Genomic DNA, 27930 nt, shown 5'->3' on the forward strand with positions numbered 1-27930 from the left:
ATTATCATAAATTTCTAATAAAAAGATACGATATATGCAAGAATTTATAATAAAGCAGGATAATAATAAATAGATGGTCGAAATGCATCTAATAAATAAAGAAGTTTGATGACGAGAATATATAGTAATAGGGTATTTTTTTATAATTTAATTTCATAATAAAATACAAAAATTATTGATGATAAACTGGTATTAACTTCTCTTCAATATGATTTATTTATTTATTTATTTTCTTATTTAATAAATTAGGTATGTCCGATTATTCAGGAATGTTTACTTTTGTATACTTATGTTTTAATATTTTGTGGCAAAACCGCAAACCCATTCTCGGAGACTGAGGTATTATAATGATTTTGATTTCCGATATTCTTCATGTTATAATTGTTATCTCAAAATATTATTTGAAATAAAATAATATTTATTATTTTTGCGAACATGGTTTGAATTTTTTTTTAAAAAAACAGCTGGATTCACCTGATTTTCGGTAGGCTCGCTCCAATAAGCCCCGAGAAATATTTTGAACTACAAGAATAACCGTGTATTTTTATATTTTTTTTGACAGACCAATTTATTCATATGTGCAGTATTGCACCCGATAATCTTTGACAAATTTTTATTTATAGAGGTGACAAAAACAAACATAATTTGAATTTATATATATATATATATAAAATGAAGCTATACGCTAATAATTTACTTTTAATTTTTATTAGGTTTGTTTGGCACAAATGATAAAAATTATATTGATAGAAATATCTAATTATAAAATTATATAATTCAAAATAAAAATATGTATAAATTATGACTGAGTACTATTTATATTAAAATTTAAATAAAAAAACTTATAATCAAACCCTAATGTCATTTAGGATGTGCTTCTTTTGATTAGTTTGAAAAAACAAATTGGTTTGAATTTAATATTAAAATAATAAATTTGTTCATCAGTATTTATCAAAAGAACAATTTTCCTTAAATATTATTAAAAAATACAAATATACACCCACATTAATATAATATATATGATCAACTAAAAAAATCAACTATTCAATACAAAAATATTATTTTTTATACTATCAACACAATTCTCGTATCAAAAAAAGTCAATTCATTTAAAAATGTTGAGTGAACCTACTGAATATTTGATTAGATATTTTATAAAAGAAAAAAATGTATACTTTTTTTAAAAAATGCAAAAGTCAAATAGTAAAATATTGGGCTAAAAAAACACAACTTTAATTTACTTGTTGTGTGTTTGTTTGGGGGATTGGATTTTAAATATATTATTCATTCCATTTTTTTCTCCCAAAAATATCAAATCAAACATATATTTTTTATATTTTATATTATACTAAAAATTAATTTTACACTGAAAACATCACATCAACACCTATTTATATCACATCATACAATTATTCAAATTCAAAATTTTTACTAATCCAAACCCCCAAAGAAATACACCCTTGCAGTAAAACTGTTGGGCTTAAAAAAAGTCTTAATTTTTTTTAATAAGTATTTGAAATTTTCTTTTATTTTGGTATAAATTATTTTATTTTTTTATTATTATTTATGGAGAATCTCAATTCAAAAATTGACCTAGATGAATAAAACTTATATTTTTGGAAAAAAAAACTACTGAAATAATAAAATAAAAAATCAAACTCCTTTCATCCCATTTTAGATGATATTTTTTTTAGTAAAATATAAATAACTTTAACTAGTTTCGTAATATATAACATTATATATTATATATGTTATATATTATAAGATCTATTTAATTTTTCTTTTTAATTTCTCTCCTTTTAATAACTAAATGTTTTTATTGATATTTAAAATTTTATCTTTTATAAAATTATTTTATTTTAATTATAAATAAATAATTATATTTTTTTGTAATATATAAAATTTTATTTTTTATAAAATAATATCCATTATTACATACCAATGTTATTTGAAATATAATATTTAAAATATTTAAACATATATTATAAAAATGCAAGATGAAATAAAGTAAACACAATTGCTAATGATTTGAAAATAAAATTTTGATTTAAAATTCTAATTTAAATATTATTTAAATATGATATTTTATTAAATAAAATAGTCATACAATTTTATTAAATATTGTATATATTAAATAGTGATTATTTTGATTTTGTAATTCTAATCAAGATTCAATTCCTTATTCATTCTGCATTCATTTGTTCTAAGTTCGGAATGATTGCAATCCATCGAAAAAAAAAAAAAAAATTATACGAAAAAAAATTATTTTTGTCTCAATATAACCAAATTCATCAATTTGGATCCCAATTTAAAAATCTTATCAATTTTGGTCCCAATAAAACTAAAACTCATCATTTTTTGTCTAAATATAACCAAAACTCATCATTCTTGGTCCAAATATAAAATTTTTATCAATTTTAGCCCCAATATAACCAAAACTCATCATTTTTTTTATCTCATCAGTGCAATTTCTTCAAATATAAATATAAAGTTTGATTTCCTCGATTTGTAGACGGTGGGACCAAAAAAGATAAATTTAATTATATTGGGACAAAAAATGATAAACTTTTGTTATATTGGAACTAAAATTGATAAAAAAATTTATATTGAGACAAAAAACGATGAATTTTGGTTATATTAAGACAAAAAATGATGAATTTTGGTTATATTATGACCAAAATTGATAAGATTTTTATATTTGAACAAAAATTGATAAATTTTGATTATGCTGAGACTAAAAATGATTTTTTCCCACAAAAATATTTATTTGATATAATTTCTTTTCGAAAAGTATTACTGTTTGACATATTGATATAATAATGCCGAAATTTTAAAAAATATACATGTAAACAGATGATATCTAAATCTTATAAGTAATCCATTAGTAAACTGAAAAAAATCATAAGCATACCAAAAACATAAACGACTCCGATAAGAAATGCAATTTTGATATAATGTATTGTAAAAATTCATGCCGGATAACGGCTAGTCCTTTTAATATCCGGCAATCACAATTATATTTCTTGCCGGAGTCTGTTATATTTTCGGCATGTTTATATTTTCTCAAACATAGAACTTGTTCTCTATCCCTCTTTCATTCTAAAAAATAACAGAGCGCAACATCGAACACGATACAAAAGGTTACATAACAATACTTATTTTAAATGCCATCGAACGCTATATACAATTTTATACTTGTTTTGCAGCAAAATCTTTTTGTCGCTATATGTTTAAAGGGCTCTTTTGAAATCGAAGCACACTGTATTATTCAAAGCAAACGAAGTCTCGTATTTGATATAAATAAAATAAGGGGAGTTCTTGAGTTTAATAAACCTGTTAGTTTTATGGAGAATCGTAAAGATTTGTGTTCTCAAGACAACAAAATCGCATAAGCAGATGTACCTGAGGATTCCTAAGTCTTTTTTCATCGAGTGGTTGGGGATGAGCCAGTTGAAAGTCTTTGACTCCTAGCTTTGTCCGCCCGCTCCAAGTAATCTTGATGAGACTGGTGCTTTGTACCTTCGAGAAATATAAGGTTTTTTTTAGATACATAATATCTCAACAGTCGAAGAACTTAGCATAAGGATTTTTTTTCTAACAACAATCATCTACGCCAGCAGTAGCCATGTTCGAAGAACTTGCAAGAAATAGAGATATTTCAATTAGATTCAAGAATCAACTGTAACTTGTGCTAACTACAATTAGACATCGAACATGGCGATGAATTATCCATGAGCAAGAATAGAACAAGCAACCATACAATACGGTTAACGCGACAAACATTATAATTTCCCAATCCCGAACATGGAAAGCTCCACACACTGATATATTGCAAAACCAAATGCGCCAGTAATGTCATTATCCTCCTAATGAACAAATATTATAATTTCCCAATATGGATGTGAAATTTTTTTAATGAAAATACTTTAGATATAACGTTTCAAACTTAAAGTAGGGATGCAAGATGCATTTTCATAATAACAATTAATGAAAAAAAAGGTGTTGAATGTAAGGTTTCTTAGGCGAAAACAATATATATGTTGCAAAAAACAAGTTTTTAAACAAATTTAACACTCACATGGATATATTTTCCCCCTAATGACTGATAAATTGCCGAACTAATGGCCGAGTGTACAAATCCCTTATGATCAAGCTCAGAACAATCAACAATGGCACCAATTTATAAATATGCACACACACTATCAAGAACTACATTTATAAGACCTGTAAATGTGCGCGCACTTTACCTTATTCTACTCTCCAAAACATCACATTATTCTTCGTTATTCTATTTTACAAAACATCATTTAAACCTAATTCCAAAAAAAATAAAATAAAATAAAAAGTTTCAAAACACAAGTACGGAGAGAACACACAGGCAGATTAAACCACATTCTTTCCAAGCAAAATAACAGTTTAAAGTTCATCGTCCAGAACAGCAAAAATCGTAACAATCTCCTATCATTGTCTTCAATAATCATAGAAAAAAAAATCGAAATTAGGTTAAACGTCGCGAAAAGCTAAGAAAATAAATAAATAAATCTCAATATTACCACAATTCAAAACCAATCACAAATGACAAATCGCACATCCATCCATGAACTGAAACTCAACATCATTCTCAATTTCCAAACGAAAATTATCGTTTTCAATTCGAAAATTTCAATAAAGGAAAGCACAAAAATTTAAAACTAAAACTCACCGCGACTCATGAAGTACCAGGGAACACCAAATATCACTCCGATGACGGCGATCCCCGCTATGACATGCTTTTTTTCGCCGCTGTACAATACATGGTCCAATTTAGCACGGAATCCCCCACCTCCGGCAGCCGCACCCGTTCCATTACCGGTTGTCTTCGCGTCGCCGGTCATTTTTTTTCTCGCTGACTACTCTTTCTTTCTGATGTTGCGATTAGGAAAAACCCTCGCCTAAAATGGACTTACCCAAACCGGTTTCGATCCGACGGTCCAGACCGACAGTTCACCAACTCGAGCCGGCGGTTCGGACAGGAGAAGAAAAAAAAATACTCTATCTATTCAAAATAACAAAGATATTTGGGATGGACACAAGGAATAATATTATTATATTGATAGGAGGGGTAAAAATATTTTTTAAAAACTAAAATATATTTACTTTATGCAATTATTGTAAAAAAATTGAAATAAATATGAGGAGATAATTACAAAAAAAAAATAATAAAATTATTATTTTAAAACGAACAAAAAATAACGAAATAAAATTATTAATTTAAAAAAAAAAGTAATTCAAGTCACTTTCTTTTTCTAAAATTATTAAAAATATATATCAAAAATATATTATTAATATACTATTACATCTGTGCTTCTATCCCATCAAAAAGTAATATTGATTTTTTGCCAAGTATTTGAATACTCTATTAATTATTATATTAGCATGTAGTATTGGTTTTTTGCATGATATTTGAATACTTTATTAATTATTATATTAATATTTAATATAAATTAAAAGAAAAATATAAAAATACATATATTAGTCTCTTATAATATAAATATAATAATATTTTTAAGTAAATTATACAAATATAAATATATTTTAAATATTAAAAACAATAATTAAAAAACAAATGATACATTCTTATGGAAAAAGGTGTATTATTTTTTTAATTAGTTTTTTAAATGTTAAAATTTGATTTTTTATATTATTAAATAATTATAAAAAATACTACTCATTTGTCTTATAAGAAGAGTTTCGTTTTTTATTTTAATTCGTCTCAAAATAAGGGTACTATTTTCTAATTTAGTAATTGTACTATATTCCTAACATAATAAATATTATTCCAATTTACATTATATTACACAAACGTCACAACCTTTATATTACACGATATTAATAAAAATATTTCAATATAATATTAATATTAAAAAATTACGTACAAAAAATAAAAATTACTCTTTATAAAAGACAAATGGAGTATTTTTATTTAATTATAAATATATATATCAAATAATTTAAAGAAAAATATAACAAACAAAACATAAACCGTGAATATGGACACTCAAATATTGAGGCATGAACACGGTTCAAAACACTTCCTTATTGAGTACAACATGACTGAGTTGGCTGTCTGGACATGAGCAAGTGGTATCTCCTCCTGTAGAGATACCCAGATCAGGTCAGAATTTTGAATTTTAAATATAATAAAAAGATTTGGTGTTATGTATGCAAAAAAATCCTATAATTTTTATTTTATGTTTTATTTAATTTTTATAATATTTATATATATACTTTAATTTTTTTTATATTTTTATATTACATAAAATTTTATTCTATAATATTTGTATTTTTTTAAATTTTAAAATGATTAAATTTAATATAAATATAAATATATATTTTTTTTTGAATTGAAAGAGAGAATGAGGAAAAATAATGTGAAGTGAAAATGTAAAAATATTTTACGCGGGCTGAAGCGCTCAATCAATACTGCAGTAAATTTTAATTCAAATAAAAATAAAATTGAAAAAAGAAGTCGAAGATGAAATGGATAATTATCATATTTAATGTGAGAAAAATAAATGATTTTTGCTCTTTAATTATTTATTTATTTTCTCTTCGTTACATATACATCATCACCGAGCGCCGTCCTGCCACCGAGACAGTACTTCAGGTTTGAAAATGAACACACAAATAAAAAAGATTTGAGGAATGAATTCATGGCATTACTAGCCATTGTTAGGAACCTTCGATTCCGCAAAGGAACTCCCAACTTCTCTCAAATCCCATATCTTCTTCCTCGCCAATTCACTTCGCAATTAAACCCTTCCTTCGTTCGGGCATTTCATCGAACACCTTGCAGACGACCCGATTACGCCCCTCAATTGAGCTTCTTCCCGCAAGATCAATCTCAATCTCAGGTCCGGAGCATTTCCCGAAAGATTAATTTCTCGGATTGGGCAGAAGAAGTTCGTGGAGACGCCCAATTAGGTCTCGGTGAAGTGTTGGAGAGAGTTCGGAAGGCTAAGGACTTCGCTTCTGGTGATGAAGCCGTGGCGTTTCTCGACGGTTGTGGCGTCAAACCGGATAAGGATTTCATCTTTTCGTGTGTTTGGGGATTGAGAGAGGAGTGGAAATTGGCGTATTTGGTGTTCAAATGGGGCGAGAAATGGGAGTGTCTGGCTGAAAGGACTTGGTGGCTGGTAATATGGGTGTTGGGTAGCCATAAGAAGTTCAGCACTGCTTGGACTTTGATTCGTGAGCTTCACCGAGATGCTTCCATTGATGCTCAACAAGCAATGCTGATCATGATTGACAGGTAGATTTGAGGTACTGCTTTATGGTCTTTTTGATGATCTCGAACTGCAATTTAATTCTTGGTTTTAATTGTTAATTTTTTATGATTTTGAACTGCAATTTAGTTCTTCTCTTTGGTTTTAATGGCTTTCACAAATTGTTTATGATCTTGATCTGCAATTTAGTTCTTCTCTTTGGTTTTAATGGCTTTGTTAAATTGTTTATGATCTTGAACTGCAATTCAGTTCTTCTTTTTGGTTTTAATGGCTTTGTTAAGTTTTTTATGATCAAGAACTTCAATTTAGTTATATTATTTTGGTTTTAGTGGCTTCATTAAATTGTTTATGATTGTGAATGGCTTTGTTAAATTGTTTATGATCGTGAACTGTAATTTATTTCTTCTTTTTGGTTTTAATGGCTTTGTTAAATTGTTTATGATCGTGAACTGTAATTTATTTCTTCTTTTTGGTTTTAATGGCTTTGTTAAATTTTTTATGACCTTGGACTGCAATTTAGTTTTTCTTTTTGGTTTTAGTGGCTTTGTTAAATTTTGTGTGTTCATGAAGGATGATTCTCACAGTTAATCCTATAAGAAGTGTTGTGAAATCTTGTTTTACAATCTTCATTTTGGTGTTCCCATGATTCGCTCTTAGTAAGTTTATTTTTTTGGTAACTTAAGCTTCCGATTGATTTGTTTCAATTTTTGGCATTGCTGAACTTATTTGAATATGTTTCGGAATTGATTTGTAGTTTTGCTTTGGTTTTGGAATAGTAAAAAGTTAGAATAGAAAATAGGTAGTTGGTTTTTGGATGTGATGTTTGAATAGAAAATTGAATGTTATACTTTTTAGAAAGGAAAATACATATATTTTTGGTAGTGTTTTGATATTTTAGATTGTTTTTGTAATTGTAAAAAGTTTGAATAGAAAATAGGAATTTGATTTGCCGTAAATAAGCGTTGGTGTAATGTTTTGCATAAAAAATAATTATTTGTTCTAACATGTTAAATGCAACATAGATATTAAATGCAATACTTTTTAAAGAAGAAATTTTAACAAACAATGCTAAAGAAAGTTGAAAACATAAGGAAACGAATCGGGTTTGTTCACTTAGCATTTTTAAGTGGAACGATTTTCTATAAATATTATGAAAAAATACAATATATACATATTAACACAACATATAATATATATTTTATCTACTCACAAAAAGTCAACAATTAAATACAAAATATTATTTTTTATATTACAACATAATTTTACATACCTAATATAAAAATACTTACGTCTAAAAATATAAAGTGAACAAACCTAATATCTTATTTTGAGTCACAGTATTCATCATTTGTCTGAATGTTCTATAGGTGGTTTAGCAGATTTTTTTTTTTTTTTTAATTGCATTAATTTGATTTACATCATAGGTATATATAGTTCAACATATTTAGAATACGATTTGACATATTTATTCTATGTTTTTATAGTTCAATACTATGCTGATGTTTTATATGGTTCAATATGTTTTATCGGTAGTTAAACAGATTTGATATGTTGTTGATCTGATTTTTTTCACTATTCAGGAATCAGGAGTACAATACTGAAATAAATTCACCACAAATCTAAATCCATTAAAAATAAAATTGTTAAGGCTTTATTTGTTTTGTGTTTGTGTTAAGATAATGACTTGATGTGGTGTTTTTGTAAGAGATGATAAATATATTTTTATAGAGAATTATACAAAATTGCATAGTAAAAAAATTCAAAACATGTGATTTTTGTGGTTCTTTTTCTAGATACATCGTTTGTTTGGTTGTATTTTGAAAGTAAAAATTTTGATTTATAATGAATGTTTGATATGATCTAAACATGTATTTGATGTGATTTTTGAATAGATAAAAATAATTTGTATGCAATATATAAACTGAAGAATTGATGTGTAATATGATATTTCCGGAAGAAATAAAATGAGTTACCGTAGATAAAAATAGATGAACTTGGCATGTGGGATTGAAGCCATATTTTGTTTGCACGGGGTTATCTTTAAACTTAAGTTTTGTACGTTCTACACATATTTATAACAGTTGATCGAATCTTTATTTTATTTCAAATTTTGAAAGGTATGCTGCGGCGAACTATCCCGACAAGGCAATCGAGACCTTCCACTTAATGCAGAAGTTCAAGTTTTCGCCAGAGCAAGAATCATACTTCACATTCTTGGACATTCTTTGCAGACACGGGAACATCGAAGAGGCAGAAGAGTTCATGTTTGTCAACAAGAAGTTCTTCCCATTAGAAATCGAGACCTTCAACATAATTCTAAACGGATGGTGTAACATACTCAAGGACATCTACGAAGCCAAACGCGTGTGGCGGGAAATGTCGAGCTGCTGTATCGAGCCGGACGGGACGTCGTATACGCACATGATTTCCTGCTACGCAAACGTGGATAACCTATTCGATTCGCTAAGATTGTACGATCAGATGAAGAGAAGGGGTTGGACTCCCGGGGCGGAGGTATATCATTCGTTGATTTACGTACTAACGCGTGCGAATTGCCTAGACGAGTCTTTTAAAATTGTCGATAGGATGAAAGCGACGGGTTTGGAATTGAGCTCGACAACTTATAATCTTATGATACGTCCTCTTTGTGAAGCTAATAAGTTTGAAGAGGCGAGAGGTGTATTAGCCCGGATGTTTAACGAAGGTATTAATCCGAGCGTCGACACTTACCACGCGATGATTTTGGGCGAGAATTTATACGGCACTTTGGGGGTTTTTGACCATATGAAGAAAGTTGGTTTGGGACCGGACCGGACGACTTTTATTCTTGTTCTTGAAAGGTTCTTTCGGTTAGGCGAACCCCAAAATGCATTAGAGATATGGTCGAAAATGGATGATTATGGAGTGAAGCCAGACGAGACACATTATGTTATTTTTGTAAAAGGATTGGCGAAATGCGGGCTTATGAGCGAAGCCAAGAAGTTCTATAGTGAGATGACATCTATTGGGCTCGACGATCCTTCGATCAAGAAATTGTTAGTAGGAATGAAGACGGGATCCGGGGCAAGAAAAAATACGGGGGAGATGACCATTGTGAGGTGTGTAAAGAAAGGGAAAGGATTGCGGCGCGGAAAGAATAAAGCTTCCCGTTGATCGTGAAAGAAGAGACAATGTCGAAGTGACCTTAAATTATCATGTTCTTGTGAGTCGAATGAGAAATGTTGATAGGGTGAATTTGGTTTGTGTTTGTATTTTATGTTTAAATAGTACTCCCTCTGTCCTAAACAAGGTGCAACTTTTACTTTTGGCACGGGTTTTTAGATTGGTAGTATTAAGTAGGATAATTTAGAAACAAGATGATGTGATAGAGAGAGAAATATATATTTTATTTTTTTATTTGGACGATGTGAGAGGATAAAGTGTGGGGTAAATATTAAGTATAATTAATTATTTTCTATTTTGGAAATGTTGAAAGGTATTTGAGACAGAATAAGTAGTTAAAAGTCAATATTTTTAAGCGAAAATAATCATTTTTATAGAGTTATGCTCACCAAGTGGTGTTTCATTCACAGGGCTGGTCCAGACTTTCAAAATGAAGATCTCATCATTGAAAATCTACTGAATACCATCAAACTATACGTATTTATATATATCAAATAATTATATATATAAGTTATATTTACGATCCTCTATTTATATTGGGTCCTGAGTGGACATGTCTCTCGTTCGGGTTCGAGGCCGGTTAGGTTCATTCAATCTTTAAAAGGTAATAAGAAAGTTTGCATATTTAGTAAAAATGGTGACTTTGTGTGACTTTTATTCATGATGATACATAAAGATCATTATTATTGCAAAGTAGAAGAATAAAAGTTACATACTTTCTTCTTTCTTTCTTTCTTTCTTTCTTTCTTTTTTTATTTATTTATTTTTTTTTAAAGTACTTTTGCCTAAAAATGCTTTATTATTTTATGTAAAAACGACTTATGATCAATCTATATATCCTCTTTTAGGATCTAATTGACAATATATATCACAATACTTTATACAATATACATTAATGTTGAATTTATTAATATCATATGTTAGCATTAACACAATACAAATAAACATAACAAAATTTAACTTATGCCAACTAAATTTAGATATTACATGACTAGAACTAGACTTACTTTGATGATATAATAGAATACAATTTCAAATTTTATTGTGTTTATCTAAGTTTATATATATATATATATATATATATTCCGAGCTTCCTATGCCATTATGTTTGGGTAAGAAAACTAAATACCAATATTTTCTTTATCCGTGATGTTTGATGTCATTTTGTTCGGACACTGAGACTAATAATAATAATATTGTAATATAAAAGTAAAGTGATAAAGAATAAAATATGATTATTTTAAAAAATTTATTAAAAATTTGATAAAAAATAATAACAAATTAGTAGTCTACATCTGTCCTCGAATCTATTATTATTTTTTTATTGTCATCTAAATTTATTTTTAATTTTTAAGTAAAAAATATCAAATTTTTTTTGTACTTTTTCTTTATTAAAAAAATATTTTTTTTTATTTTTATCTATTTTTTTAAAAATTTGTATCAGATTAAATGAATAAACAATTGGATAACAATGAATAGAATAATTAAATAAAATTATCAAAACTAGGACGAACCACGTGTGACAGGTGACCTACCCCTAAACCACCAAATCATCTCTTACGGGACGATAGAGGATTGTTTTTGTTGTTGGGGTGGGTGACTGGAAAGGAAAATAGATATTTATTTGATTTGATATTTTTGGAGAAAAAAAAAAAGAGATGAATAATTAAAATCGTAACAAATCCTCCAAATAAACACACCCATAATGAATAGCTAAATAATAAAATCTAATATAATTATAATGGATAAAAAATTAGTATTTTAATATAAAATAAGAGGTATGTAAAAAAATTATATATATTATAAAATTTATTAAAAAAAATAAATTATTATTTGTTAAAATAAATATAAAATTAATGATACAAAAAGCTAGTGTAACTATCGAGGACGGAAGAGTAGAAAAGTAAAAAATAAGGCGAGAAAATAGAGGCTCAATTAATTTACTGTACATAATTACTGTAAAATGTAAATAATTTATTTACGTCGGAACCGGTGAATATTTATTAGGTACGCCAGGGAGCAAAGATCCAAAACCAAAATCTGCAATACACGGTTAGGGCATAGGACTTGAGCTCCATGGACCTGGAACCAGTTCCGCTTTATCAGAAGCCACGTGTAAAGCACGTGCATACTGCAATATTCCCTCCTCCACCACCACCGCCGCCACCACCACCACCGGTGTCGCACTGGGGAACGGGGATGTCAGTCCCCACTCGGGGACTGTGGCTATATTACGCCGAGCGTAGCCATTTTTCTTAATTCACTCCACCAATCATTCGTCGACGCGTGTACGTCAAATTCTCTTGCCACCTCTCAGTATAAAAACCCTCTGTGCCACCTTCGTGTTCGTCTGCTCGTGCTCGGTGGCCGTCGGCGGCTATGGAATTCATGAAGTTCATTTGCCCTGATTCTCCATATGTAAAAGCCGTTTTATTCGTTTTTTTTTAATTTCTTCTAATACTGTAATTTTATTTATTTATTTATTTTAACGCAATGTCTTCATCGATGTTGAGAAACTTGCTTCAGTCTGTAGCTTCACTTTTCGGGAGTTCTTGAATGATTCCAATATGGGTTTTCTTGGTCTGGATTTTTTTTTTTTTATTTTTTTTTTTTTTAATTTTTTGGCCTGTTCTGCATGGATCAATGGAGTGAAGATTCTGAAAAGAATAAGGGGATTAGATTAGGGATATATATTTTGTCCATTTCTTGCTTATTTTAACTATTTATTATTTTGTGAGCCTAATTTATTTTTGTTGTATGGACAGGTATGGAATGGCGATGGAATTTCAGAATGTTTCGACAATCTATATCCTTCAATGTTGTATTTTCAGCATTATAGACAACAATTTTGAGAAATAAGAGTGTTTAGTTGGTGATTTTTTGGGTTTTGGTTTTTGGTTCGAATAGTGGTTTTGGTTTACAGTAATGTTTGTAAGAGGAAATCATACATATATATATATTTATAAAGAATCGTGATGGTTTTACAGTAAAGAAAAGTAAAAATAGTTTCCGAGTGAACAAGTTTGCTTGTGTTTTGGTGGTTTGAGTTTTGAAACTTTTGAGGCGAAAATGGGTGTCGGACATAATGTTTCGAATTAAAAAATTGTGGTAAATGTGGTGTGTTTTGTCCTTTTAACATGTGGTCATTGTTTTTGCATCTGTATCTTGTGTTTAAATAGTGGTTGGATGTGGTATTTTGTGAGAATGAATAACGTATTTTTATTGTAACCATAAAGACTACATGGTAAATAAATTGAAAAACGCTCAAAAATAACCGAGCCTAATGTATGTTCTTTTAAATTTCCTTAAAAAATATTTACAGTGCTAGGTTTTGGAGCCAGCATGGTGACTCTGGCTATGATTTTCGTGCTTGGAATTATTAGTAGGCACCGGAAACATTTGAGGAGGGTATGCTAATAAAATTACTTCATTCTTGGATTACTAAAATAGGCAATATTGTAATATATATTTAAATTTTCTATGATCTACCTTATGTTTTAAGTTGCAAGGAGCTCCAAACATGTGTAATCATGGTCTAAAAGTGTTAAATGTAAAAAAAAAAAAAAAAAGAAAAGAAGATCAGGAGTTCTTTACCTGAGGTTGAGTTTGTTTCGATGCAAATGCAACTGTCATGGATATCTGCATTTTGTTTACGGAAATTATTATATTAGTTCTGCTCGTCACTCTGTATTTACAGGGACATGAAAATTTCAAATTCGAATGGTAGAGTGGTGACACATGTTTTAGTGTCAAATTTTGATTTTCAAAGCGTAATGGCAACAAGGAGCTTTTAACTAATCATTTTCGATAATCTAGAAACTTCTATTGTATTTATTTTTATTTCGATGAGTTGCTGATCTGTGTTGTGCAATCAAATAGATCCCTCCTCCAGCGAAGATTGTAATTTCCATTGTCGCCGCTTTTGGGGCATGCTTAGCATTCTTTGAAGTGATTATGCTATTGAGGACAAGCTTAAATGCACAATCTTCATCATTATTTCATGAATGGCTTTATGTATGCTCTCAATTCACGGTCTGGGTAAGTTTAAAATTGTTATCTTTACTTTAAAAATCCGGAAAAAGGACTTCTTGTTTTTCAAATTTTCAATTTTTGGCTTTCAGGTGGTTGTTCTAATTATGTCATGGTGTAAGGGTTGGGTGGATGTCTTGTGCAATGACATCCTATGTTTCTGGTGGATCGTTTATATCTTCTTCTGGATACCACGAGCATTAGTTTCTTCCGAAGCTCAGGTAATCAATTCCCAAGAATTCATGTCAATGGCGTTAGCTTTAGTTAAGATCTGTTAATTACTTTTGTACATGTTTGCACTTAGGTGTTTAGCAGACAAGAATTTGAGTAAAAATTATTAGAGTGAAAAAATTGTCACAACATCCTTTTGTCGATGTAATGTAGCCAGTTTTGTTAATTAGTGTTTCCTTTTATTGTTATTTGTTGCAGCCTATAAGACGGATGGAGGATATTTTAGGGGCTACCACAGTGTTCATTTTCGGAATTTCAATGAATGTAATAAGGATGAAGTTTGCCTCCAATGTGAACAGGTATGAAGTTCTTATTTCCATTAAGAAAACACAAATTTTTTTCTTTTAATGTTTGAAGGTTCGACTCTTTCATCTATTATGCTGACAGCCACAAGTTAGAAAAGAATACTCTTTAGGCAGAATAGTAACTTGTGATCACCTGTGATGTCAAATCAACAAATGTACATGATCATTTGGTAATCCAATTTGTCTGGCGAGACAACCCCGTTAACAATAACATTGGAATAGTTAAATAGTTATAATATTCCACAAATTAACTTGTTCTTGAACCATGGGAATAAAAAAACTAAAAAGAAATTAGCTATTGTAATCCTTTCATCTGAGAATTAAAACAATTTTGCATGTTATTGAGCCTTATTTACCAATTCTTAATCCCGGGGGCTTCTACATATTGCCCAATTTTTAAAAACTTTGCTCCAGAAAGTCATTGTCTTTTCATTATACTTGCTTCTACATTCATCCTATAAAACATTTGCTCACAAATGTTCAATGTAAAAAGCTGGAAATACCTTTTGATTGAGGATTTGAATGTGAATAATTTTGCTACTTCTTTCAAGAAGGTTTCTTAATGTTTTAAATTTTGGATTGATTATCGAATCTTGTGTTTACTGTATCTGCTACTATATTAGATAGGTGCTTCTTTATCAATGTATAGTTGATTCATCATTTGTATTTCTAGTAATTAGTAAACTAATTTTACCTTAATACCTTTAATTTACAGTTCAATGGTGGAGCCACTCCTTCCTTATGGAATTAAAGTTGATGAAAGTCAATCTATGGGCTCAGTAAGTTCATTTTGCACCATTCCGAAGCTATTGGTTTATTCAATTCATGGTTTTATTTTATACTTTGCCATATGGAGAACCTTATACATCTGTTGTTTTGTTGAAGGGAGTTTTCCATAAAACCTGGTGTCTAATGACATTCAAAATGATCGATCCTGTAATGAGAATTGGGGTAATCAAGCAACTTAACTTTGAAGATTTACTTCAGTTGCCATTAGATATGAGTCCTTCATCTTGCCATAATTTGCTCTCGAGAATGTGGGATGCCCAACAAAGAAGTCAACCTTCATTGTTCAAGGCCATATGCTCGGCATATGGATGGCCGTATTTCTGCATAGGTTTGTTAAAGGTATGTTCGTACTTTTGCATGAATTCACTACGGTATGATTTTACTGAGAAAAAATATTGATTGAAATGATTTTTTTAACACTATATATGAGATCAAACATAGTAGTGGTTTATTGTTGTGCTAGTGTTTGTTGCCAGAACAATTGTCAAAACGAATATTAATCGATTTATGTTTCTTTAGGTCTACAGGTGTCATGGCCATAATCTCATCTTATGCTTTTTTTTTTTTTTTTTTTTTTTAAGTTGGAATAGTATTTGTACTAATAACATGTTGCTTCTTGTTGTCAAATTATTACACTTTTTTGGTATGACACATGATTTGTTTACGAGTTTCTAGTTATCGTTGCTGATTTGCGGCAGAATATGATAAATATGGTGGGCTGCATTGATCTTTGGTGATGAATTAATTGATATGATGAGTTATATATTGAATATTCTTTTGAGATGATTTGTTTTTTAAGTTTTATTCATATGATCTTTAGCTAGTTTTTGTCTTTTTGACATGATAATTTTGAAGTGTGACATGTGTTATGATCATTCTCATGCACTTTATTATCTGAATTACATCATTTAGAATTTTTCCCACACTATTTTATATTATTGTTTTTTGTCTACAAAACTACGCTATGCACTTTGCTTTGCTACTCATCCATTCATGCCTACCTTTAAATTTTTCGGAAATTGCCCTTTATTTGTATTGAAAACTATATCATAGTGTTAGATTGATTATTTACCTTTATTCAGGTGCTTAATGACAGCCTAGGTTTTGCTGGACCATTACTTCTTAATCGACTAATCAGTTTTCTTCAGCAAGGTATACATTTATAATTACTGTGTATTAGAAAACTTTTACGGCTGTTGATCAATTGTAAAAGTTAATCCTTAAATTGCTATCGATCTTAATAAATTTTGTGGCCGACTCAAGTTTAGTTTATGTAAACATTGAGATTCAGTGATGATATGTGTGGAGTAGTTCATCCATTCAATTTTGAAAATAGTCTTAACATACAATAGATGCTATTCGATTATTATAAACATGAAATTCAATTGTTATATTAAAAATTGATGGACTCATGTGTAAAGAATGAGTTTTGATTGACAAAAATGTATCCATGGTGATATTTTGCTGTCCATTTTACCTTTGAAGCTTGACCTGCTCCGACTTTCTTATTTATTTATTTATTTTATCGGGTTACGACATTGTTTTGCAATAAATTTTGCACGAAATGACAGTGTAATTTGTATTGACATTTAAGTTTCATTGAACAGGCTCTACAAATGCCGATGGTTACATTCTTGCAATATCATTGGGTTTGGTATCAGTGTTAAAGTAATTCTTTTTATATTTTTTCTTCTGCACAATTTTCATATCTTATGTGCTGTATGATTTTATTAAATATTGATTTTCTTGCTTGAAGAAGCCAGTTTTCATGTACATTGTTACTGTATAGAGCATTCTTGGTTAACTTGTATTGGAACACATTGCCTTGATTTTCGATTAATTGGTGCAGGTCATTCCTTGACACACAATATTCTTTTCGTCTTGCCCAACTTCGGCTTAAGTTGAGGTCCGGAATTATGACTTTCATCTATCGTAAGGTAAAACATACAAAAACTTCATGTTTTTGGTCGAAATAGTTGATGAATTGTGAGTTCGTTTTTTATGTTTTTTTTCCTATGTCTCTCTTTGTAGAACCATATGCAGTGATAACTTTTTATTATCATTATGTTTTTAAAATTTCAATCAGTAGCTGATTTGGTCAATAGTTTTACAGAGAAATTCCCAAATATGATATGTAGCTAATTCCCAAATATGATTTTGTTCTGTAAGCATGATTCATTATTGATTACAAAATGCATTTTCTTTTCAGTGTCTCTATGTCAACTTAGCAGAGAGATCAAAATTTTCTGAGGGTGAAATTCAAACATTCATGTCCGTGGACGTAGACAGAGTCGTAAACCTGTGCAACAGTGTTCATGATATGTGGAGGTTATATTTCTATGCACTTACCTGTATTCTACCTCGACGAATGTGTTTGAATATGATTTGGTACATTTCATTTATGTTGAATAATAGCAACTGACGAAACATAAATTTCTTCAAAAATGGTTTCCAAGCCGATTGAATAATTAAAATTTAGATTTTTGGGGATTCACTCCTTGCTTTTCTGTGTAACTAATTCAGCTTGCCTTTTCAAATTGGAGTTGCTCTGTTTCTACTGTATCAACAAGTCAAGTTTGCCTTCGTTGCCGGAGTAGCCATAACTGTTTTGCTGATACCAGGCACGTCCACGACCTGTTTTATTGTTATGCAGTCATACATTGACTTTACTTTGAGTTACTTTTTCTAGTAAATGGTTTAGTTTTATTAGTTTGCAGTAAAGATTGATTCAGAAAACGATTTTATCTTCCGAAAATCTGATTCTAGTATTTCCGTAAGTACTCAAGAAACTAAACTACATGATTAACTGAATTCTCAAATTTTGGCTACATTATATTCCATACCTTATGAATATGTGTAATATTGTTTAAACTCCACAATTTTAATGTGTGTGCAAGTTTTTGATACTAACTGTTGTATCCACAGTTAACAAATGGATTGCAAATTTGATCGCAAACGCCACAAAAAGTATGATGGAGCAAAAAGATGAAAGGTATATATATATATATATATGTATGTATGTATACACGTAACCTGCATGATTTATTTGCAAAACAGACTTCATTTAGATGTATTTCAAGTATATACGATTTTGTTTTAGAAAAAATTTTAATGGCTCATACGGGCTTGAGATTATTAATCTTGCGGTACTGCACTCGTCGATGATCCTTGAGCTGACAGGATTAGAAGAACAGCTGAGCTACTTACATATATCCGAACCCTAAAAATGTACGGATGGGAGCTGCTTTTTTCCAGATGGTTGATGAAGACAAGAGCCTCCGAAGTGAAATACTTATCGGTAAGCATAATTTAGTTACAGCTAATTTAGCACGTTGAAAAATGTATATTTAGATAGATTTTCCCCGTTCTTGTTAGGTTAGGAAATATTTGGATGCATGGTGCGTGTTCTTTTGGGCAACGACGCCAACTCTGTTCTCTCTTTTCACATTCGGTTTCTATTCTTTAATGGGCTATCAGCTGGATGCCGCAACGGTACTGACCCCATTTCAATGCTTTGTTTCATTTTCGAAGAAGAAATTCTGTTGGAATGATTGTTAAATACTTTTCGACTTGAATTGAGTTTCAGGTTTTTACTTGTCTGGCTCTGTTTAATAATTTGATATCTCCTCTGAATTCATTCCCATGGGTCATCAATGGTTTGATAGATGTAAGTTTCGAGTTTCTAGTTTCTGCTCGTATATGATTTTACCCTCGAACCTCAAAATTATGTAAAACTGGTTATGATTTCTTTAGGCAGCTATATCTACGAAACGGCTGAACAGGTATCTATCTTGTTATGAAAGTGATTTGAGGGCAGACGACACAAGTCGAATCGTTTATGATGGGAAAAAAATTGATTGTAAAGAGACTGCCATTGCTGTCCATGATGCTTCCTGTACATGGTCAAGCTATGATGAAAATGAATTCGATTTGGTTTTGGAACATGTAGATCTTCATGTTCCAAAGGGTTCCATGGTTGCTATAATTGGAGAGGTAAATATTCCTTCATAAGAAATCTTACTTCGAGATTAATTATGAGCTCGAAATTCTCTTACAATGTCGTTGTAATTTTGGATCTTCCGACGTAATAAACAGGTTGGATCTGGGAAATCATCTCTTTTAAACATGATCCTACACGAAACTAGACTTATCAACGGATCGATCCGCGTCACTGGATCAAGAACATACGTACCACAGGTCGATTTTATTTATCTTTCCTGTCGATCACTTTTCTTTCTTGGAATTATATTCACACCTTTTTTTTTTTTCTTTATCCAGGTCCCTTGGATAATGTCGGGAACTCTCCGCGATAACATTTTGCTCGGAAAGGACTATGATCCGACAAGGTAGTGCCGAGAATTTCATCGACTTTCCGAATTGTAATATATACTGTACTTTTACTGTTTTATACACAGATATACAGAAATACTACAGGCGTGCACTCTGGATGTCGACGTTTTGTTAATGGTGGGAGGCGACAATGCTTGCATTGGCGAAAAGGGGATTAATTTATCGGGAGGACAGAGGGCTCGGCTTGCTCTGGCCAGGTAGCTGTTGTCCTGAATTGATTTGTTTTAATGTTCTCTCGATATCCTTTTTCGTTTATTACTTGGATCGACAGGGCTCTTTATCACGGCTCGGATGTATTCCTGCTAGATGATGTTCTAAGTGCAGTTGATGCACATGTTGCTCGCTCGATTTTACATGACGCCATTCTTGGCCCTCTTATGAATCGAAAAACGGTCGTTCTTTGCACGCATAACGTTCAGGTTTGTCCATTAGGCAAGATTCTTTGATTTTAGGATTATGTCGTAATTTGTGTTGTTCTTGATGAGCTTACGGCAATATATATACACTTTTGCAGGCAATTTACACGGCCGATATCGTGGTTGTGTTGGATCGAGGCCACGTGAAGTGGGTGGGAAGTCCGTCCGATTCATCGTTCGCATCTTACTTATCGTTCTTATCGCCAAATGAATTTAACGCATTTTGCGATGAACCGCAAAGCTCCGAAAAGGTAACGAGTATCTCCGGCGAATCAATTAAAGTTCTTGAGGTCGATCGTGTTAGCGATACGATCGAAACTCACGACATAATTGAGGTCGAGGCGAGAAAGGAAGGAAGAGTCGAATCGAAAGTATACAAGTAAGTTCATATTACCGAACAGCTCACATAACCGAACTAAATGAAAATTCGATTTAAATATTTTATCGTAATCTTGAACAGAGAGTACGCTGCGTTTTCGGGGTGGTTCGTAGCTGGTGTAACGTTTCTCTCGGCGATCTTGATGCAAGCTTCTCGTAACGGCAACGATCTATGGCTGTCGTTTTGGGTCGACACAACCGGAAACAACCGAAGCGAGTATTCGACAATGTTTTATCTGGTGAGCAACTAGTTAACATCTTAGATTTCTTCGAAATTTGTCAATTTGCATTTCCGATTTGATCATGCAGGCTGTCCTCGGAATATTTTGTTTCGTAAATTCGTCGTTGACGCTACTGAGGGCCTTTTCATTTGCATACGGTGGTTTACGAGCTGCTGTTAGAGTCCACGACCGATTGCTGCATAACCTTATCGACGCGCCAATTAGTTTCTTCGATCAGACACCAAGCGGAAGAATACTAAACAGGTATTATTATTATTATTATTATTAAGCTGCTTCGTTTAAACAGCTCGATTCTAACTTGATTGTATAGACTGTCTTCAGATCTCTACATGATCGACGATTCACTTCCATTTATCCTCAACATTCTCCTCGCAAATTTTGTCGGCCTTCTTGGAATTTTGGTAGTGCTGTCAATTGTACAGGTAATGAACGCGCTCGTCGTTGTAAACGACAAATTCATAATCTTTTAACATACACTGATGGAATTCAATGACGAGTCGTCATTTGTGCAGGCCATGTTTTTGCTGCTGTTGGTACCCTTTTGGTTCATATACAGCAAGTTGCAGGTTCGTAATCTAATTTTCGATAATTTCGTACGATGATATATGAGAAGAGTCAGCATGAAAACAGTGTTACTAAACATACGAAATTTCAGTTTTACTATAGATCGACGTCGAGGGAATTGCGTAGGCTCGATAGTGTTTCCCGGTCTCCAATTTATACCTCGTTTACGGAGATGCTTGATGGTTCCGCGACCGTTAGAGCTTTCGATTCTACGGTACGATTCTATTGCTTAATGAAAATCACTAATGTGGCGAAAAATTTGTAGCACTTATACATCGGCAATCGAAGCTTTTATAGTTAGAGGTTGATTTTGTTTCGTGTAGCTATGATTTTGATCGTGCGCGTTTTGTTTTTCTGAGAGAAATCGATTAATTTTGTTCATCCGCAGGACTTTTTCTTGTTCCGATTCATGCACCACGTCGAAATTTACCAGCGCACTTCGTATACTGAAATTATCGCAAGCTTATGGCTCTCCCTTCGACTTCAGGTACACGGATCGTTTGAAGTTAACAAGTTCTAGATGTACGTCTACTTTTGTCTTGTTTTCACATTACTTGATGTTAACCAAAACAATACTCGATTTAAGCTGCTGGCCGCATTCATTGTTTCGTTCGTTGCTGTGATGGCGATAGTCGGAACACACCGACACATTCCCCTTAACTTTGGCACGCCCGGTCTGGTAAACCATCTATCGCACTCAAGCCAATTTTTTCTTGATATAATTGTCCATAATTTCCCGGTGGTTTCGCAATTCAGCGTAAATATCCCTTATATTTTAAAAATTGCACGACGCCTCCTTATAATTTTAAAAATATATGCATAAAACCCCCGCCATGCGAAAAAAATGCGAAAAAAATATAGAATAGAAATCATCTTCTCATCACACAAAAATTGTAAAATAGGTTTTATGCAATATTTTTTAAAGTATAAGGAGGCGTCGTGCAATTTTGAAAGTACAAGCGATTTACGCTGGCTTTCAAAACTATTGGAGAATTATGGACAATTTTGCCATTTTTATTTTTCGCGCACATACATATATAGATATATTTATATATATCGAATCGTATTATGTAGGTTGGGTTGGCGCTTTCTTACGCTTCACCGATTGTATCCATGCTGGGAAGCTTCTTAACGAGCTTCACGGAGACAGAGAAGGAGATGGTTTCGGTCGAGAGGGTTCTTCAGGTAATGACTTAGAAGAATACAAATTAATTAAACAAGTTAAATTCATGCTCCGGAAATTACTTAACCGAAGTCCCGACTAATTTCTGTTGTTTTAGTACACGGACATCCCTCGGGAAAAACTGACAGGAGAATATCCGGTCAATCCGAATTGGCCGTCTAAAGGTGATGTACAATTTCAAAATGTGACTCTACGATATATGCCGTCGTTGCCACCGGCATTGTATGATGTTTCATTTTCGATACCGGGAGGAACTCGGGTAAGCTGTTATTAAAGTACTTGCGCACAAATTCTCGTTTTCCGGGAAATTTCAATGTAATTGACATGGCATTAAATCAGGTCGGAATCGTCGGAAGAACGGGTGCAGGAAAATCGAGTATCTTGAATGTTCTGTTCCGTCTCAACCCGATTAGCGGTGGACGTGTTTTAGTCGACGGCTTGAATATCGCCGGAGTTCCTGTCAGAGATCTTCGGTCGAGCATTGCGATCGTTCCTCAAAGCCCGTTATTGTTTGAAGGATCATTAAGGTAATGATTTTCGAAGATTGCTCGAGAATTTTGTATGTATGAAATGATTAGTTCATATGTATAAGCATTGGCCGAAATTTTCAGGGCGAACTTAGATCCTTTTGGAACAAGCAGCGACGAAAAAATCTGGAACATAATCGAGAAATGCTGTCTGAAAGAGGAAATAGAGACGGTGGGAGGGCTCGACGTTCATGTAAGAGAGTCGGGCGGGATGTTTTCAGTCGGGCAACGGCAACTGCTCTGTCTCGCTCGAGCGCTTCTCAAATCTTCCAAGGTAAGGAAATTAATTGAGTTATCGAAAATTCTTCGACTAATCGAGTGCATATACATATATATATATATATATATGAATATAGGAAAAAGTTACATCATAAATAGACAGACAATACATAGTTTTGATTAACACGGACATATGTTACTGTGTTAGTTGAAACTATGTGCTGATAGTTCTATTTATAGAATGTATTGTACGAACATATTTTATGTGCTAAAATCAGTATTGTGAGTTCATATATTGTATTTGTATTACGTTAATATATGTAGTGAATCAATTAATTCAGTAAAGTAACTGCTGCCGTAAAACTTATATATATATATATACAACAAAATATGAACATTCAGATTTTGTGCTTGGATGAGTGCACTGCAAATGTGGACATTCAGACAGCCTCTAAGCTGCAGACAGCGATTTCGAGCGATTGCGAAATCCGGACAACGGTGACCATTGCGCATCGGATATCGACTGTAATGGTCATGGATGAGATCTTCGTTCTCGATCGAGGGATGCTGGTAAGTTTGTAATTATTTATTTATTTATTTTTTTTTTTTGAGGAATGTTGAGAAAGGATCGTGTAAACGATGGCGATCAAATGGACAACAAGTGGTGTGTTGATTCGGGTATGTTGGGTTTGTTAAATCAGGTTGAACGGGGAAATCCGGAGGCTCTGATGCGCGACGAAACGTCGAGATTCTCGAGTTTTGCTAGAGCATCTGCAATGTGATTCTTGAATCTTAGGTTATTGAGTTGAAATTATTTAGTTATGTAATGAAGATCGATTATAATAGAACTTCTCTTAGATTAGAATCCTAAGTTGGTTTATAATCGAATCAGTTATCAAATATTTTGCCTCATTTACTGTTTTGAAAGTCAATGCTTATATCTTTGGCAGTCACGTTTGAAAAAATTGGTCCTATTTTAGGCGTTGGAAAGAGTTTTTGTGACGTCCACTTATAATGTATATATTTACTGCAGTGTTTAAGAAATAATAGTATTTAATTAGAGTGGATAGTTAAAAATACTGTAATGATATTTTTGCCCTTGTTTTTTTGGTGTAAAAGTAATGATGTGATGTAAAGTAATAGTATTTATGGAAAAAAAAGTAGGGTATTTAATAAAATGTTTACTTTGTAATTGGACGTTCCAAGAGATATGTATACTTTCTAACCGGACGGAGAGAATATTTTTTATAAATAATGAGTACTTTGTACTAAAAAAATTTAAATTTTTTTTTTATAATTTTATAAAAATACAAATTCAAATTACTACACAAACAAAAGCAAGCAAACCAATAATAATTTCAATTAAAGATGCAATGAAGATAAATGTATTGTGTGTATCTATATATATATATATATATATGTTCTATTATATATTCAAATAGGATGACATGTATGAAAATGTTCGAATGTGCAATAGTTTATTTTATACTAAAGTTATAATTGAACAAAAAGCATTATATTTAATATCATTTTTTAGATATATTATTTTTATTATTTATATGAGTTTGCTTAATTTAATAGAAAAATTATTTTATATATATTGAGTTGGTTAAATAATTATATATACATTGATTCATATATTGAAAAATTGATTATTATAATATGTTGAGATAATTTAACTAATTAATCCGAACAATTATTGTTCACTTTGTGTGTATATATATAAATATATATTCCTATTCAATTTTTATTTTTTTTTTATAAAAAAAAAATTAATGTATATTTTTTTATACAAATATTAAATCTAACAATTACTTTATTAAAAAAATAAAATTAGTTAAATTTATACACTTGTCATGATCATGAAAAGGTGTTAAAAGCTCGATAAGAGTAACACGTTCATAGATTCTCCTCATAATCTATTACTACTTCTTTTTCACAAGAATTCTATGACTACATTATTATTATTATTATTATTATTATTATTATTATTATTATTATTATTATTATTATTATTAAAAAAATTCAAATTCGAACCAATTCACATCTTTTGTACATGGTAACAAATTGCTTAAATAATTTTGATATAATATGTATATATATATATATATATTCTACTATATAAACGTCCAATATATAATTTTTTTTCTAAGTGGTTAATCCTTGTCCAATTTTTATCTTTATTTATTTTTTATCTTCTTCTTTACCTAGGGCTAGCAAACATTAACCCGACCTGATAACGCGATCCGAACCTGACCTGAAATAGTTGGGTTTGAGTTGAGATTTTCGACCCAATTAATAATTGAGTCAAACTCGTTTAATCCATTTAATTAAATGGGTCAGGTTAAGATCTACATTTTCGACCTGAAAATAACCCGTCTAACCTATTTAATTAATATTATTTTAAATTTAAATATATTTTTTAAATTTTATCAATACAATTCAATATTTATGGCCAATTTTATAAAAATAAACAATAAAAAATAAAGGATTGTGTTGTGTACTATTACGTAGGTTTGTTAATTCAATTCTTAAATATCGGTTTCATGATATGAATAAATAATTTTTTGCTTTAATATGTATATATAGTATGCATTTAAAATTTTTGTTAGTATAAATTTTAATTTTAAATTTAAATTTTTTAGATTAAACGGGTTATACAAGTTAGATTCAGGTTGACCCGATTAATAAAAGGTCAGGTTAAGGTTGCAAATATCAACCCATTTAATTAAATGGGTCAGATTCAGTCGGCGAGGCCACCACTACAACCACCTCCAGTCGCCCAGTTGGGATTGAGCCAACTTAATACTAGTATGATATTATCCGCTTTAGGCCGAGTCCGCACAGATTTGTTTTTGGATATTCTTCAAAAGGCCTCGTACTAGTGAATTTCACTTGGGACTTATAAGGTGTGTAATTTTCTTCCCACCTTTCAACGTGGGACTTGGATTTGCACCCCAACAATTTAATATTAGTATGATATTATCACTATGATCGAATTCATTTTCTTTTGAACTTTTCAAAAAGAGCATGACTTCTTGTAATTTTTTTAGTGTAAAATTTGAATTTGCATTCCAAAAAAATGAACTGACATTTCACCTTCCATAATTTCAAACCCGTCATTGCACACACACATCGTGTTTGTTTGATTATAATTTAAAATTGATTTAAAACAAAATATTGATTTCAATTTTTGTTTAAATAATATTTTAATATGATATTTTATTGATAGAAAATTAATATTTATTCAAAATAATATACTCCCTCCGTCCCATAACTATGTATCCGTTTGCTTTTTGAACTAAGTTTTAAAAATATTAGTATTATATTGGGATGTAGTAGAAATAAAGTAGAAATGACTAAAATAACTTTATTTGCATTGTGTGATATAAAGTAATAGCATTTGTGTAATATATTGTAAGTTGTAAGGATATTTGTAATGTTATGTATATAGTACAATTACTTAAAAAAATGAAATAAATAATTTTGTTATGGGATAAAATAAAATGGAAAAATAGATACTTTCTTATGGGACGAATGGAGTATTATATAATTAATTTAGTAGGCTATGCGGAAAGGCTAAAAAAAATATAAGTAATTATTAAATTAATTAATAATAATCGAAATTAATTAATGCAAGAGTGGAATATATATATATATATATAATTATATATATGCTTAAGAGTTAAGGGGGACCATAAATAGGTCGATTTCTTAATGACACGTTTAATCATTATTTTCCATGTCTTTCTGCGCATTTATTACAATTCATCAACATGTGTATTTTCATTTTCACACACACACACACATATGTTTGTCTGTGTGAAAATTATTGGCTTACTTACACTACCTTTACTTCCATGTTTAATGAATGGATAGGATCTCATTCCTTTAGATATATTTTTTAAAAAATTTGAGTCATACATATATGTTTTTGAAGTAATTTTAGGAAATAATATATATATATATATATTCTTTAAAATATATCATATCTATGTATGTAAGTTTCATTTAAACAATATGTCAAATACCTTTTCTTTCACTAAAATATTTTCGAATCCAAACACGATGTTTGTTCTTTTGTGATTTCAAATTAAAATTAATATAATTTACTCTACACAGTTTTTAATATAAATATATTTTTTTTTTCACAAAATATCACAAAAAATGCTATTGAAATAAAAACTCAAATCAACACGTCATCTTAAATCAATTTCAAATCACAACCAAATAAATTCACAGTTTAACACTATTTTAAAGTCAATCTACA

At 30.7% G+C, this 27930-nt stretch overlaps 3 protein-coding genes across 4 annotated transcripts; 2 read left to right on the forward strand and 1 right to left on the reverse strand.

Moving 5' to 3' along the window:
- Positions 1–3241: 3241 nt before the first annotated feature.
- On the reverse strand, positions 3242–4901 carry LOC127263059 (uncharacterized). Its single transcript, XM_051291994.1, has 2 exons — positions 4703–4901; positions 3242–3519 (listed from the first exon to the last, which is right to left on the reverse strand). The coding sequence occupies exons 1-2, from the start codon at positions 4872–4874 to the stop codon at positions 3425–3427; spliced, it is 267 nt and encodes an 88-aa protein (XP_051147951.1). The 5' UTR covers positions 4875–4901; the 3' UTR covers positions 3242–3424.
- A 1722-nt stretch (positions 4902–6623) lies between these two features.
- On the forward strand, positions 6624–10568 carry LOC127263199 (pentatricopeptide repeat-containing protein At1g80880, mitochondrial). Its single transcript, XM_051292225.1, has 2 exons — positions 6624–7291; positions 9383–10568. The coding sequence occupies exons 1-2, from the start codon at positions 6693–6695 to the stop codon at positions 10416–10418; spliced, it is 1635 nt and encodes a 544-aa protein (XP_051148182.1). The 5' UTR covers positions 6624–6692; the 3' UTR covers positions 10419–10568.
- A 1913-nt stretch (positions 10569–12481) lies between these two features.
- On the forward strand, positions 12482–24763 carry LOC127263139 (ABC transporter C family member 13). 2 transcript variants are annotated; one of them, XM_051292116.1, is made up of 36 exons: positions 12482–12845; positions 13193–13233; positions 13748–13835; positions 14307–14465; positions 14549–14677; positions 14886–14986; positions 15708–15771; positions 15878–16120; positions 16864–16933; positions 17389–17449; positions 17631–17718; positions 17991–18109; positions 18305–18402; positions 18707–18773; positions 18962–19079; positions 19157–19273; positions 19368–19448; positions 19535–19774; positions 19877–19978; positions 20060–20127; positions 20197–20328; positions 20403–20550; positions 20646–20926; positions 21008–21164; positions 21235–21410; positions 21478–21589; positions 21680–21733; positions 21823–21945; positions 22120–22218; positions 22318–22410; positions 22806–22916; positions 23012–23173; positions 23254–23441; positions 23526–23715; positions 24063–24230; positions 24362–24763. In XM_051292116.1, exons 1-36 carry the CDS (start codon positions 12807–12809, stop codon positions 24440–24442), a joined length of 4368 nt encoding a protein of 1455 aa, XP_051148073.1. In that variant the 5' UTR covers positions 12482–12806; the 3' UTR covers positions 24443–24763. The 2 variants fall into 2 exon arrangements, with proteins under 2 accessions (XP_051148073.1, XP_051148072.1); XM_051292115.1 differs by lacking the exons at positions 12482–12845; positions 13193–13233 and having other exon boundaries at positions 13350–13835; positions 24362–24760.
- Positions 24764–27930: the final 3167 nt, after the last annotated feature.

Source organism: Andrographis paniculata, unplaced genomic scaffold (assembly GCF_009805555.1).
Source record: "Andrographis paniculata isolate CXL003 unplaced genomic scaffold, ASM980555v1 Contig66END, whole genome shotgun sequence".
Lineage (NCBI taxonomy): Eukaryota > Viridiplantae > Streptophyta > Magnoliopsida > Lamiales > Acanthaceae > Andrographis > Andrographis paniculata.

Excerpts from the sequence above, each read along its gene's own strand:
- LOC127263059 (XM_051291994.1), bottom strand. The coding sequence starts at position 4,874 with ATGACCGGCGACGCGAAGACAACCGGTAATGGAACGGGTGCGGCTGCC. Across the intron at positions 3,520-4,702 it reads CTGGTACTTCATGAGTCGCG|GTACAAAGCACCAGTCTCAT; the intron begins GTGAGTTTTAGT and ends TATTTCTCGAAG.
- LOC127263199 (XM_051292225.1), top strand. The coding sequence starts at position 6,693 with ATGGCATTACTAGCCATTGTTAGGAACCTTCGATTCCGCAAAGGAACT. Across the intron at positions 7,292-9,382 it reads ATGCTGATCATGATTGACAG|GTATGCTGCGGCGAACTATC; the intron begins GTAGATTTGAGG and ends AAATTTTGAAAG.
- LOC127263139 (XM_051292116.1), top strand. The coding sequence starts at position 12,807 with ATGGAATTCATGAAGTTCATTTGCCCTGATTCTCCATAT. Across the intron at positions 18,403-18,706 it reads AACTGTTTTGCTGATACCAG|TTAACAAATGGATTGCAAAT; the intron begins GCACGTCCACGA and ends TTGTATCCACAG. Across the intron at positions 19,979-20,059 it reads CAAGAACATACGTACCACAG|GTCCCTTGGATAATGTCGGG; the intron begins GTCGATTTTATT and ends TTCTTTATCCAG.